At 39.7% G+C, this 16,254-nt stretch overlaps 1 protein-coding gene across 3 annotated transcripts in view; it reads right to left on the reverse strand.

The window, feature by feature from the left end:
• The window catches only part of ARMH4 (armadillo like helical domain containing 4), a 150,153-nt gene that overhangs the window by 111,917 nt on the left and 21,982 nt on the right, over positions 1 to 16,254 (reverse strand). Inside the window, exon 5 of one of the 3 annotated variants that reach the window (XM_009427864.5) lies at positions 527 to 2,406. The exons of the other annotated variants lie outside the window; for them this stretch is intronic. Within the exon in view, the coding sequence (XP_009426139.1) occupies positions 2,225 to 2,406 (182 nt within the window). The 3' untranslated portion in view covers positions 527 to 2,224. Of the gene's footprint in view, positions 1 to 526; positions 2,407 to 16,254 lie in introns of those variants that run through there. 3 annotated transcript variants of the gene reach the window in all.

Below are 16,254 nucleotides of genomic sequence, written 5' to 3' on the forward strand. Positions count from 1 at the left end.
CATTTATTTTATTCCTCACATTTGCTTGGTTCTAATCTGTGGGAAACCTATGGGACTCTATTGGACATGATTTTTTCCAGAGAGAATTTACATTTCCTTCTGTGGGAAGTCAGGGTGTGATACAAACCTGGAACTACTTTATTTTATTCCCCTTACACAGGCTTAATGAGGAAATTTTAGTCCAGGTTCCTCATCTTACTACTGGCTCAAGTGTAGACACCTAGTACAACAATGATATCACTACTTGTCCTAGAGCACCGTTACCTCTTCCTTGCAGTTAATTCCTTGGGTTTCAGCCCATCTTTGGAATACACCAAGCCAGAAAGCACAATCCTTGAAGATTTTTCTGACTACTTGTAATCCCATCAATTTATTAAGGCATATGTTTTACCCAAGATCTAGTCATTTTGCTATGTCAAGACCCATTAGTTTTCTGTCAGAATCTGAAATCCAAATAAGGTACTTTTCAAGGGCATCCATATTCAAAATCATCCATTTTATCTACTGTAAATAGGTCCAACGAGCTGAGTGAGAGTTTTTATTTGTTTTTCAAACTCCATTTTTAAATTCTCCAATTTCAAATACTCATAAGAGAATCTGTAATCTGGGTATATTTTAAAATTAGATCAAATCTGAAATGTTATTATTAAATATTACCTTCTAATAGAGAACCAAGAAATAAAGCTGCACACCTACAACCATCTGATCTTCAATAAAGTCAACAATAACAAGCAATGGAGAAAGGACTCACTAGTCAATAAATGATGCTGGGATAGCTGGCTAGCCAAATGCAGAAGATTGAAACCGGCCCCCTAACTTTCACTATGTACAAAAATTAACTCAAGATGGATTAAAGACTTAAATGTAAGACATAAAACTATAAAAATCCTAGAAGAAAATCTAGAAAAAACCATTCTGGACATTGGCCTTGGCAAAGAATTTATGACTAAGTCCCCAAAAGCATTTGCAACAAAAATAAAAATTAATGAGTGGGACCTAATTAAACTTAAGAGCTTTTGCACAGCAAAAGAAACTATCAAGGGGGTAAACAGACAACCAACAGAATGGGAGAAAATATTCACAAACTATCCATTCAACAAATGTTTAATATCCAGAATCTATGAGAAATTTAAACAATTCAACAAGCAAAATACAAACAACTCCATTAAAAATGTGCAAAGAACATGAACAAACACTTCTCAAAAGAAGACTTATGAAAAAATTCTCAACATCACTAATCATTAGAGAAATGCAAATCAAAACCACAATGAGATGTCATCTCACACCAGTCAGAATGGTTATTATTAGAAGTCAAAACATAACAGACGCTGTTGAGGTTATAGAAAAAAGGGAATGCTTGTACACTGTGGATGGGAATGCAAATTAATTCAGCCCCTGTGGAAAGCAGTTTGGAGATTTCTCAAAGAACTTAAAACAGAACTACCATTTGATTCAGCAATCCCATTTCTGGGTATACACCTAAAAAAACAAATAATTCTACCAAAAAAACATGCACTCATATGTCCATAGCAGCACCATTCAAAATAGCAAAGGCAGGTAATCAACCAAGATGCCCAACAATGGTAGACTAACGAAAATGTGATACATACACACCATGGAATACTACGCAGCCATAAAAAATCATTTCCTATGCCATAATATGGATGCACCTAGAGGCCATCAAACTAAGTGAATTAACACAGGAACAGAAAACCAAGCATCACATGCTCTCACTTGTAAGTGGGAGCTAAACACTGAGTAAATATGAACTCAAAGAATGGAACAACAGACACTGGGGCCTACTTGAGGGTGGAGGGTGGAAGGAGGAAGAGGAGTGAAAAACAAACTATCGAGTACTATGCTCACTACCTGAGTGATGGGATCATTCATATACCAAACCCCAGTGACACACAATTTACCCATGTAACAAACCTGTACATGTACCCACAAACCTAAAAGTTGAAAGAAAAAAACAGACATTACCTTAAACATGTCTGTTAATTTATTCAGTTCTCTCCTTGTTAAATGCCTCATCGCCATGACTTTTTAAACTCCATTATTAATCTATAAAAATTTCTTGAAAACTTTTTACTAAATTTCAAATTTTCCACTCACTGTAAAATAGTAAATATAATAATTTAAAATTTCCTCCATTGTAGCCTTAACAATATTTAGAAGGTACATTCATGAGAAAATAAAAAGGCTTGAGACAAGATAGTCCACTTCAAACACCAGTGGCAAAATGTTTTGGATTCAATTTCCATTTCAGGCAGCTGTTTAAATATTTTCTTGGCTGGGTGCAGGAGTTCACACTTGTAATTCCAACACTTTGGGAGGCCGAGGCAGGAAGACTTCTTAAGCCCAGGAGTTTGAGACGAGCCTGGGCAACATGGTGAAACCCCGTCTCTACAAAAAAACACAAAAGTTGGCTGGGTGGGGTGCTGCACATCTCTAGTCCCAGATACTCAGGAGGCTGAAGTGGGAGGATTGTCCGAGCCTGGGAAGCCAAGGCTGCAGTGAGCTATGATTGCGCCACTGTACTTTAGCCTAAACAATAGAGTGAGACCTTGTCTCAACAATAAACAAATAAATAAATAATTTTCTTATTTCATTTAGTATTACTTTCTCTGAATTTGAGGATTCTGCTCTTGATAATGGCATTGCCTATATCTGGTTAACAAGCTGAAGATACCGGTTTACATAAGTACCTTCGCATTTACTGCCCACAACAACTCCTTTTCAGCCATGAGCCCATATAATTGGTATGTCATCCATTATCTTCTATAAATCCTGCCCCAAAGTTACACTGGTAGAGCCCTGTAGCAATAATTACAAGTTCTAGAGTTCAATACTTGCTCCTTTATTTTAGAGACAGAGTTTCGCTCTGTCACCCAGGCTGGAGTACAGCAGCACAACCACAGCTCACTGCAGTCTTGAACTCCAGGGCTCAAGAGACCCTCCTGCCTCCACTTCTCGAGTAGCTGGGATTACAGGCATGAGCCACTGTGCCGGGCTTAACATCTGCTCATTAAATAACTCACTTATGATTCAGATGACAGCTTCATATATTTCCCTCTAGAAAACGAGACTACAGCAATCCTATTTCTCAAGTATGCTATAAAGAGAAACACAAAGCTATATTAATATTATATCTGTAAATTCTGAGCCATCTGGAATAATATCTTTTTCTTCAGCTAATTAGTCATCTTAAAGGACTACTTGCTTTAAGCAAACATACACAAAACTTGTATATAAAAATCCACATATACTCAAAAGATAAATTATAGGTTGGTTAGGTTGATTATTGACTATGCAAAAATATGTATGAAAGTAGATTTCCCCTTCAAAATGTAAAGCATGTCTCAACCTATCTAAAATGAGGCTTACATAATAATTTGTGGAAATATGCATTTGTTTTATCATACTTGCATGCATTTAGCTCCTTGAAAGCAGATATTTCACCTTAATCCATCTTTGTGCCCCACTTCCCAGGATCAAGCATTGTGCCTCACACAGAATAAGCACTCAGTATATGTTTATTGAATGGAAATAAACTCAACAACACCCTATCTTCCTCTTCAAAATAAATATTTAAATGCCTTTAGAACTCCAATCCAATTTTCATTAAGTTATGTCGTGTATATGTTTCAAATGAGTATAACTTTTTTTTTTTAAAGAGACTAGGTCTCACCCTGTCACCCAAGCTGGAGTGCAGTGGTATGATCACAGTTCACTTCAGCCTCGAACTCCTGGGCTCAAGCAATCCTCCTGCCTCAGCCTCCTGAACAGCTGAGACTACAGGTACATGCCACCACACCCAGCTAATTAAAAAAAAAAAATTTATACAGGTGGAGTCTCACTATGTTTCCCAGACTAGTCTCAAACTCCTGGCCTCAAGCGATCCTCCTGCCTTGGCCTCCCAAAGTGCTGGAAGAGAGCCGTTTTCCACTCACTTATTCTACTCATCAGTGTGGGCTGAGTGGTCCAGAAGGCTTCATAGAGGAGAATAAGTTTGAGCTGAATTCTTTCTGTTTCTTTCCTGGCCTCTTAACTTCATAGCTCCCTGTTTATGGAGCAGAGGAGCTCTGAGTATTATTTGCTATAGAAAGTGACAGAATGATCTTTTTATCATATGGGTGTATTTCTTGTGTGGTGAGAACAGTGCTATACTGCCTGGAAATGAATCATACCTTTAACTGGGATGGAATTTTCTCTGAAGGGTGGCATGTACATGGTATTAATCATGACAACTGTTGGACTGTCACTTGCCTAGGAATTAAATGTGTGTCCTTCAACCTGTAAACAGGACAGACAGTACGTATGCAGGGGGTAGGGGCTCACTACTACTTGGTGGTGAGCCCTAGGAGAAATTCATATCTTGGTCTTGGCTCTTCTATGCGGGGGCGGGGGTGGGGAGTAGAAAATGAGAAGTTTACCCTTTACATAGGGGGAAAAAAAAAAGCCAAGCACTGAGGTGCCAGAAAGCCTGGCAAAGTGCCTGAAATATTGTGCCAGTGCTTTGGGAACAGAATATAAAACACCCAGACAGAGCACGGAATGGGTCAGGGCCCATAATCCCTAGAAACTCATTAGTGAAGATCAGAGAGAAATTTGTACTAGACGAACCTAATTCATTTTCTGTTTCTTTCACTTCTCAGTTTATTTGCTTTGTGTTCCCTTAGGTTTGAGCCAGGTCTTTTAAAAATTTCTACTAATTTCAGCTGAAACAGGTGAAAGGATGTACATCTCTTCCTGAGCCAGAGTTTTAATGGGAAACAGGATTCCTCAGAGAGCATGTGAAGCAGACACCTTAAAAAAAATCCAGAGGGAGCAGCACCAGGCTCCTGCCCACCTGGAGAATCTCCTTCTGCTGCTAAAACGTTGCAGATTCTTTATGCTGTTTTAATAGAAGAAATTTCTGTAGACTATTGTGTCTAGAGATAAGCAATGTAGAAGGAGGCAGAATGGCTGAAGAAAAGGCCCTGGTAAATGAGGGCAAAATCAATGTAAATCTTTCAGGAGCAATGTAATGCTTCCAAGTGTGATAATTTTTAAATCTTGTAAGGTCATTTAAATTGGTGTATTACATTTTTCTTCTAATCTTTTCCCTCAGGGATACACATTCATTTAAATGCTAAGAGGTAGTCCGATGGCAAAACAACTTCATGGTTATGAATATAGCTTGATAAAGTGTAGTTGATACTATCCACACATTATTCTATACATATTTAAGGTTTGTAATTGTTTGTCCTCCAATGCAATAAAATTCTCATGTTTGCACCAAAGAATACTTACATATGTCTATCCTCATATTGAAAAATCATGCCTTTGAAAATGCCTTAATTTTCTGCAAGCATCTAAAATATCTTTGAAATTTCTACCACTCACATATAGTTCCAAGCTACGTGTTTGCCTCAGCATCTGCACAAAAGCCACCACACATGGAAAGCCCTGCTTGGACCACTGCCCACAGAGATTCTCAACCCTGGAGTCTGTGCCCAGATTAAACAGTCAGAACAAATCCTTTTGCCAGGAGTCTGAACATCATCCTCAAAAACGACATGTACCTCTTTCTATAGAAACATCTAGTTTACTGTAAACTAGATATTTATTAGCCCGAGGCTGAGCACCTGATTGCCTGTTCTTCATGGAAAAGCAGCCGCTCCAGTTGTTAAAAGCTATTCTTAAGAAATAATTCATCTAACCAGTGAGCTATGACTTGGTTGATTGCACGGCTATAAAACAATTTATTGCTAGTGTGGTGTATATGGTATCTATTCACCACTCTTAAGAATTTTTTCCATATTGTTAGGTTTGTTCCCACTCATTTTTCTACAATTATCAATAAAATTATAAATATACAGTTGTACATCACTTAACAATGGGGATACATTCTGAGAAATGTGTCATTAGGCGATTTCATCATCATGCAAACATCATAGAGTGTACATACACAAATATAGAAGGTGTAGACCTACTACACATGTAGGCTATAAGGTATAGCCTATTGCTCCTAGGCTCCAAACATGTACAGCATGTTACTGTACTGAATACTGTAGGCAACTGTAACACAATGGTAAGTATTTGTGTATCTAAACATAGAAAAGGTACAGTAAAAGTACAATATTGTAATCATATGGGACCACTATCATATATGAGGTGTGTTGTTGACCAAAACTTCATTATACAGCACATTACTGTAAATATATACACAAATCTATAACACAAACACTCCCCCATGCCACACACACACACACACAAAGACACACAGGGGTATACACCAATCCAGTGTTTTTCTAGGATGGAACTAAAGTCTCTCCTGACTCTTAGAGTCCTTTTTCTCTCCTGACTCTTACTTAGAGTCCTTTTTTTGTGATCCTTTCTGCCTTCTGTCGATGAACAGAGTCAAACTCTGTAAAATATTTGAAGAGATATATTCTGAGCCAAATATGAGTAACCATGGCCCATGACACAGCCCTCAGGAGGTTGTGAGAACATGTGCCCAAGGTGGTCAGGAAGACCTGGGATTGATAGAAAGGGAATGTTCAGGTTAAGATAAAGATTGTGGAGACAAAAGTTCTTTTGAAGTCTTATAGTGGCTGCCCTTAGAAACAATAGGTGACAAATGTTTCCTATTCAGATTTTAGTTAATCTCTTTAGGATTGGGAGGGTCAGGAAGAAAAAGATCTAGCTTCGTTAATGGAGATTCTTTACAGAAGCACATTTTCCCCTACAAAGGACGCTTTGCAGGGCCATTTCAACATATGGCAAAGAAACATGTTTTGGGGTAAAATATTTATATTTTCTTCCTTGTCTCATAATGTTATGCCAGAGTCAAGTTGGAAAGTAAGTCACGATATACAGGGTTAAATAAAACCCATCTGATGAAAATTTATGATTTGTAGGGCATGACTCTCCAGACCCCTTAGATAGGAATTTGGTCAAGATTAAAACATCAGAGTTTAGTCCTCACTTATATGTTGCATTTCTGTTTTGTAGATATCTATCTTACCTCTTCTACTAGCACTCGTGCTCCCTTAAGAGCAAGATCCACCCCCAATTATTCTTGGTATCATCTGAATAGCCAAATAAATACTTGTTAAATGCACACATAACTGAAAGAATAAATAAAACCACTGAATATGTACAAAGCTAAATCCTTTCATCATCATGAGCCATTCTGTATAATTTTATGAGTGTCTAAGATAAGCTTACTAAGCAGTGCCGGACTGGCAAAAAAAAGGCACACACACACACAAAAAATAGATGAGGGGAACCAACTCTACAAGGTTTACTTAACTGCAATTATACCAATAAATGAATTCCCTGTGGCAGGAAAGCATACCAGAAAAACGAGAGTAAATGTCAGTTATCTTTCTTCAACAGCAGAATTTGTGAACACAGCTTTACGGCAATACCTCACAATATTGATTTTAAATATTTTTGAAATACCACAGGCTATGTGAGCATTATTAGCAAACGTGATGACCATTCTGAGTGCTACATAATGGATGTACTAACCCACAGAGTATGCAGGTACTTAGGAATAGAGCTCTGTCATAAATGCCAAAGAAAGCACGATGATTTCAGGAAAAGACAACAAAATGACTTACCATAAGAGGCAACTGATAACTGAAATCACCAGCAATTCTGTGTTTCATAATCTATCATATAAGACACTTAAAGTGACACAAAAATGAAAACAAGAAAAGGAAACCTCATCCTTCCCTAACATATTTCGCAAAAAGTATTAGATGTTTCATGTGTTCATGTTAATAGTTATAAAATTATTTTTTATTTAATTCCCATTCAACAGAACAGGCAACTGGAGGAGAAAGACCCAGCACTGAGTTCACCATTAAAATCAAATGAAGGGCATATTCCATGGAATACTCTTTTCCATGTCATCTCCACCGTGTATCAGTTAAGTGGCTCTGTCATTGAGGCAAAGTTAAATCAGAATCCAAAGCATTTCCAAGAATAAAAGCCAATACTCGTGCCCATTCTTAACACAGAGGGAACATTCATAATCTCACACTACAGAATCACAAATAGCAGGAGACAGTTCAAGCCTATCACACTCTTCTTGATCTTTAACATCATATACCACACAGCAGCAACCAAAGGAAAAATCACTCAAACTTGGTTTTATAAATATGGCCTTCTGATGGGATTTTGCTAACTTGCGTGCTAGAAGGACTAAGGAAAACTAGGAAGAAGCCTATGAATTATTCAATGATGTCCACTATAACACAGGGAAAGGACGAAAATCCTACTGCCTTTCTAGAGAGACTAAGGGAGGCATTGAGAAAGCATACCTCCCTGTCACCTGACTCTATTGAAGGCCAACTAATCTTAAAGGATAAGTTTATCACCCAGTCAGCTACAGACATTAGAAAAAAACTTCAAAAGTCCACCTTAGGCCTGGAGCAAAACTTAGAAACCCTATTGAACTTAGTAACCTTGGTTTTTTATAATAGAGATCAGGAGGACCGGTGGAACAGGACAAACGGTATAAAAAAAAAGGCCACCGCTTTAGTCATGGCCCTCAGGCAAGTGGACTTTGGAGGCTCTGGAAAAGGGAAAAGCTGGGCAAATCGAATGCCTAATAGGGCTTGCTTCCAGTGCGGTCTACCAGGACACTTTAAAAAAGATTGTCCAAATAGAAGTAAGCCGCCCCCTTGTCCATGCCCCTTATGTTGAGGGAATCACTGGAAGGCCCACTGCCCCAGGGGATGAAGGTCCTCTGAGTCAGAAACCACTAACCAGATGATACAGCAGCAGGACTGAGGGTGGCTGGGGCAAGTGCCAGCCCATGCCATCACCCTCACAGAGCCCCAGGTATGCTTCACCATTGAGGGCCAGGAGGTTAACTGTCTCCTGGACACTGGCACAGCCTTCTCAGTCTTACTCTCCTGTCCCGGACAACTGTCCTCCAGATCTGTCACTATCTGAGGGGTCCTAGGACAGCCAGTCACTAGATACTTCTCCCAGCCACTAAGTTGTGACTGAGGAGCTTTACTCTTTTCACACGCTTTTCTAATTATGCCTGAAAGCCCCACTCCCTTGTTAGGGAGAGACATTCTAGCAAAAGCAGGGGCCATTATACACCTGAACATAGGAGAAGGAACACCCATTTGTTATCCCCTGCTTGAGGAAGGAATTAATCCTGAAGTCTTGCCAACAGAAGGACAATATGGACGAGCAAAGAATGCTCGTCCTGTTCAAGTTAAACTAAAGGATTCTGCCTCCTTTCCCTACCAAAGGCAGTACCCCCTTAGACCCAAGGCTCAACAAGGACTCCAAAAGATTGTTAAGGACCTAAAAAACCCAAGGCCTAGTGAAATCATGCAATAGCCCCTGCAATACTCCAATTTTAGGAGTACAGAAACCCAGCAGACAGTGGAGGTTAGTGCAAGAACTCAGGATTATCAATGAGGCCGTTGTCCCTCTAGACCCAGCTGTACCTAACCCTTATACTCTGCTTTCCCAAATACCAGAAGAAGCAGTGTGGTTTACAGTCCTGGACCTTAAGGATGCCTCTTTCAGCATCCCTGTACATCCTGACTCTCAATTCTTGTTTGCCTTTGAAGACCCTTCAAACTCAACGTCTCAACTCACCTGGACTGTTTTACCCCAAGGGATCAGGGATAGCCCCCATCTATTTGGCCAGGCATTAGCCCAAGACTTGAGCCAATTCTCATACCTGGACACTCTTGTCCTTAGGTACATGGATGATTTACTTTTAGCCGCCAGTTCAGAAACCTTGTGCCATCAAGCCACCCAAGTGCTCTTAAATTTCCTTGCTACCTGTGGCTACAAGGTTTCCAAACCAAAGGCTCAGCACTGCTCACAGCAGGTTAAATACTTAGGGCTAAAATTATCCAAAGGTACCAAGGCCCTTGGTAAGGAACGTATCCAGCCTATACTGGCTTACCCTCATCCCAAAACCCTAAAGCAACTAAGAGGGTTCCTTGGCATAACAGGTTTCTGCCAAATATGGATATTCCCAGGTACAGCAAAATAGCCAGACCATTATATACACTAATTAAGGAAACTCAGAAAGCCAATACCCATTTAGTAAGATGGACACCTGAAGCAGAAGCAGCTTTCCAGGCCCTAAAGAAGGCCCTAACCCAAGCCCCAGTGTTAAGCTTGCCAACGGAGCAAGACTTTTCTTTATATGTCATAGAAAAAACAGGAATAGCTCTAGGAGTCCTTACACAGATCCAAGGGACAAGCTTGCAACCCATGGCATACCTGAGTAAGGAAACTGATGTAGTGGCAAAGCGTTGGCCTCATTGTTTACGGGTAGTAGCGGCAGTAGCAGTCTTAGTATCTGAAGCAGTTAAAATAATACAGGGAAGAGATCTTATTGTGTGGACATCTCATGATGTGAATGGCATACTGACTGCTAAAGGAGACTTGTGGCTGTCAGACAACCGTTTACTTAAATATCAGGCTCTATTACTTGAAGGGCCAGTGCTGTGACTGAGTACTTGTGCAACTCTTAATCCAGCAACATTTCTTCCAGACAATGAAGAAAAGATAGAACATAACTGTCAACAAGTAATTGCTCAAACCTACGCTGCTCGAGGGGACCTTTTAGAGGTTCCCTTGACTGATCCCAACCTCAGCTTGTATACTGATGGAAGTTCCTTTGTAGAAAAAGGACTTTGAAAAGCGAGGTATGCAGTGGTCAGTGATAATGGAATACTTAAAAGTAATCCCCTCACTCCAGGAACTAGTGCTCAGTTGGCAGAACTAATAGCCCTCACTTGGGCACTAAAATTAGGAGAAGGAAAAAAGGTAAATATATATACAGACTCTAGGTATGCTTACCTAGTCCTCCATGCCCATGCAGCAATATGGAGAGAAAGGGAATCCCTAACTTCCAAGGGAACACCTATTAAACATCAGGAAGTCTTTAGGAGATTATTATTGGCTGTACAGAAACCTAAAGAGGTGGCAGTCTTACACTGCCGGGGTCATCAGAAAGGAAAGGAAAGGAAAATAGAAGGAAACCACCAAGTGGACATTGAAGCCAAAAGAGCCACAAGGCAGGACCCTCCATTTGAAATGCTTATAGAAGGACCCCTAGTATGGGGTAATCCCCTCCGGGAAACCAAGCCCCACTACTCAGCAGGAAAAATAGAATAGGGAACCTCACAAGGACATACTTTCCTCCTCTCCAGATGGCTAGCCACCGAAGAAGGAAAAATACTTTTGCCTGCAGCTAACCAATAGAAATTACTTAAAAACCTTCACCAAACCTTTCAGTTAGGCATTGATAGCACCCATCAGATGGCCAAATTATTATTTACTGGACCAGGCCTTTTCAAAACTATCAAGCAGATAGTCAGGGCCTGTGAAGTATGCCAAAGAAATAATCCCCTGCACTGCAGGCCATACATTTCAATCCCTGTATCTTTAATCTCCTTGTTAAGTTTGTCTCTTTCAGAATCAAAGCTGTAAAACTACAAATCGTTCTTCAAATGGAGCCCCAGATGCAGTCCATGACTAAAATCTACCACAGACCCCTGGACTGGCCTGCTAGCCAATGCTCTGATGTTAATGACATCAAAGGCACTCCTCCCAAGGAAATCTCAACTGCACAACCCCTACTATGCCCCAATTCAGCAGGAAGCAGTTAGAACGGTCATCAGCCATCCTCCCCAACAGCACTTGGGTTTTCCTGTTGAGAGCGGGGACTGAGAGACAGGACTAGCTGGGTTTCCTAGGCTGATTAAGAATCCCTAAGCCTAGCTGGGAAGGTGACCACGTCCACCTTTAAACACGGGGCTTGCAACTTAGCTCACACCCAACCAGTCAGATAGTAAAGAGAGCTCACTAAAATTCTAATTAGGCTAAAACAGGAGGCAAAGAAATAGCCAATCATCTATCACCTGAGACCACAGCGGGAGGGACAATGATCGGGATATAAACCCAGGCATTCGAGCCGGCAACAGCTACCCTCTTTGGGTCCCCTCCCTCTGTATGGGAGCTCTGTCTTCCCTCTATTAAATCTTGCAACTGCAAAAAAAAAAAAGAAAAATATCTTAAAAACTTCACCCTAATGCTACTTAAACAATGTATTTCCCAATTTTTTTCTGATTGATGATAAAAGAAAGAGACAAAGACACTGGCTTCAGTATGAGGCCACCAGACTCCCAAGAATATCATTCAGTCACCTGAATGAAGGCATACTTTTCAGAAATGACTTTCTCCTGAAATTCCCGTTATCAGTAAAGAAGACCGCAGAAGGGGACAGAACTAGAAACCCCAGATAAGGAAAGAGAGATAATACCACTATCTCTTCAGCAGAGGAAATTAAGAGACACTGCAAATAAATACTGAAATTGTTCTCTGAGGACAAAAACAACCATGATATTAAATACACACATACGCATGCATGCACACATGTGCACACATGAAGGCAGGAAAATGGTTATATCTGAAATAGATTAAACAATGAGTGGCAAAATAATGACAGCTTTCTGCCCCATGTATGGTGCCTGGCTGGGAAAAAAATGTCAAAAACGCAATCATTTAAAAACTAAATATAAAGACAGACAAAACAGTCTTAGAAAAGCAAATAAAAACTGTCAGAAAAGAAAAAAACTGTAGTTAAAGGATATATTTGGTTTTGTATTTTAAAAAATTAAGTTATTAAAGAAAGTTAAACATAGCTTCTCCATTGGATTTTTTTTTTTTTTTTTTTGAGATGGAATCTTGCTCTGTTGCCCAGGCTGGAATGCAGTGGTGTGATCTCGGCTCACTGCAACCTATGCCTCCCGGGTTCAAGTGATTCTCCTGCCTCAGCCTCCCATGTGGCTGGGATTATAGGTGCGTGCTACCATGCCTGGCTAATTTTTTGTATTTTTAGTAGAGGTGGGGTTTCACTGTGTTAGCTGGGATGGTCTCGATCTCCTGACCCCGTGATCCACCTGCCTCGACCTCCCAAAGTGCTGGGATTACAGGTGTGAGCTACCATGCCCGGCCAAGAATTAAAAATCTCTATGTTAAAGGTAATTCTCCAGCAAGTCAATTACTATGAGTTTGTTTCATAAGGTCTATAATAAGTGGGCCTTTTGAAACAAATGAGGAAATGGGGATTTAATATGGTTTGGTTGTGTCCCCACCCAAATTTCATCTTGAATTGTAGCTCCCATAATCCCCATGTGGCATGGGAGGGACCCAGTGGGAGGTAACTGAATCATGGGGGTGGGTCTTTCCCATGCTGTTCTCATGACAGTGAATAAGTCTCAAGAGATCTGATGGTTTTATAAAGGGCAGTTCCCCTATACAAGCTCTCTTGCCTGCTGTCATATAAGATGTAACTGTGCTACTCCTTTGCCTTTCGCCATGATTGTGAGGCCTCCCCAGCCATGTGGAACCTCTTTCACTTTATTAAACCTCTTTTCTTTATAAATTACCCAGTCTTGGGTATGTCTTTATTAGCAGCATGAGAACAGACTAATACAGGGTTGAGATAATATCATGGGATTATACACAATGCTCAACATGCATGCCCACAGAAAGATATTAAATAAGACCAATCGGATCAAGAATTCAAGTTCCCCAGATGAGGAACACTGGAATTGCTTTTTTCTTGCAGAAGAGCTAACCCAGAAGAGTCCAAGCAAATTCAGTGTTCCTGTCACTGTATTCCTGTCTCTGTCTGGTCCGCACCATGGCAAGCACCAACTGGCTCCCCATTTCCCACTAGCTGGAAGGCCCAGATATTGACTTCCAAATATTAAGGGAAGAAGGGCGGGGGGTGGGAGGGAGGACCGTCAAAGACTTAATCACAAGATCTGAGAAATCTCTGTTTTTATATTCTTATCTCCCATATGTTCTTAGAAACCTACTATCTGACACAAATAGACCCACAATAGATATTTCTGAATATGGAATTGCCAAAGCAACAACCTTCCATTCTACAGAATTATTATTACCACTTCAGAGCACAGATTAATTTCCATCTTCCATGGGGGTATATAGAAAGAATAAAATAAAAGTTTGATTTATTTAGAGTAAGCAGATATCTTCAGACAGATTTCTAACATACAGAAAGTGGGACTTCTTTAAGTAGATAAGAAATATTCGTACTAAAATATTTTAAAGAGTTAACCCACATAAATTCCAAGTATGTTTTCAAGACTAATCAGAAATTTTAAGTTGGCATTCTAGAACAGGAAAGACATTAATATTCAACAAGAGAAGAAAATCAACCTATACAAAGATCATGTCCAAAAATTAATTTATGCAGTTATAAAATATGTATAAAATTTGTCATTATCCCATTTTGAATAAAAAGAACATGTTTGTTATGTTTGTATTTCAAAGCTGCTAAATACAGCTCTCGTAGAGGTATGCCTGAAATGAGTATAAGGCATTTATCATTGTGAGAATATTTATCCCTAAAAAAAAGTCATACATAGAAATCAAATGTAACAGGCAAGGTGAAAAATAAACCATTATCCCTTCAAACATCAAACTGCATTTTTGCTGACAAGATAAAAGACACTGAAATATGCACAAGGTGGCAGGCACTTATCAAGGCAGGCTTTCTTCAGTGACTAAGAAAAGGAAAACACACCAAAACTTCTCCCACTCTACCAATTCACATCACTCAGGTAGCATGTCTGTCTTCACAGACAGCTGGCAAACTCTTCAGAAGCAGACCCCTGTTACATGTTGAATTGTGTCCCTCCAAATGGTATGTTCAAGTCCTGACCGGTAGTATCAGTGAATGTGACCATATTTGAAAACAGGGTCTTGGCATACATAATTAAGATGAGGTCATTAGGATGGGCCCTAATCCAATGACTGGTGTTCTTAAAAAGCGAGGAAAACTTGAGCACAGAGACACAGAGGGCCATGTGAATAGATTGGAGTCATGCTGCCTCAAGCCAAGGAAACCCTGGGGTTCCTCCCCTAGAGGCTTTGGAGAGAGCAAGCCCTGCCTATACCTTGACTTCCAACTTGCAGGCTCCAGACTGCGTGAGAATAAATTTCTGTTGTTTTAAGCCACCCAGTTTGTGGTACTTAGTTATGACAGCCCTTGGAAACTCATACCCCCTCTCAGTCATCATGTTGTAGAGATGTGAGAAGCAGGGAAGAAGACAGGGTGCAAGTAGACATCATTTTTAGACTGATTTGGGCTGTTAGTTATCTCTTAAAGGATAAACAGAGCTGCGGATTCAGAAATTTCCATAAACGTTCATTCTTCTTTGGTGTCTAATGTCTAACAAAGGATGTCCCTTTCCAAATCCCATGGAGAAAAGTACCTCATTTCCCAGAGAAATGCTCCTGCCCCCTAGTGAAAAAGGAAGATATTAAAATAACATATAAACTCATCACAAAGACTAAAACAAGAAAGGCTGCTAACCTGACGTAAGTAATACAGGGTTCTAGATAAGAAAAAAAATTACCTGCCTCTAGGCATAAGCTTATGGAAGAATTAAAATGTTTTACCCAGTCAAAGCTTCAAGCTGCACTTATATTCCCGGGCAAGGTAGAAAAACATGCATTGAAAATAGAGGTCTCCAATACATCCAGGAGTCTAGTAGGTTGATTTGTTTAAATCAGTGTAGTCAATTCAGCTTTTGGAGGACTAGAAGCACCAGCATAAAACTAACAATGGTATTATTAACGTATACTAATTAAACATAAGTTGTACTCCTTGGCATTTACGAGTAAAAATGTGCTACTTCAAAATCCTAAGCCCGACAATGTAGCAAAAATAATATCTTTTGACCAAAAATATTTTTGTAACCCATGACAAGGATAATTTAGATCAAAAACTAACAAAATATATTATCAAAAAGTAGCAAAATTGAATTGTGTAGAAGAAAAGAACTAAAACCCCAGGACACCTTAGGCATGTCGGAAAATTCTAACATATTTCAATACAACTGCCATCATCTACTAAATTTAGAAAGTTACTGCAGTTTCACAAGTATGGATTATTCACAAATTTTTTTTTTCTCTGATTTAATGAGCCCTGCTGGGTAAAGCTGTCATGTCTAACTCAGGTTAATTTAGGGAAACCTGCTTTTTCCAGATGGCATCAAGGAGAGCAGACAGTTAATATGAGACGCTAAACTCAAAGTCATACAGTACTTATCTTAATGTGGAATGCAAGAGCTGTTAGCCTTTGAGCCCACTTTGATCTGTTTCTTAAACCAGGCTTCTACTGTGGAATTCTCCACACTGCTCCTAAAATGTCATGTTCCTCTGTCAGCAGCC

The sequence above is a fragment of the Pan troglodytes genome, chromosome 15 (assembly GCF_028858775.2).
Source record: "Pan troglodytes isolate AG18354 chromosome 15, NHGRI_mPanTro3-v2.0_pri, whole genome shotgun sequence".
Taxonomy (NCBI): domain Eukaryota; kingdom Metazoa; phylum Chordata; class Mammalia; order Primates; family Hominidae; genus Pan; species Pan troglodytes.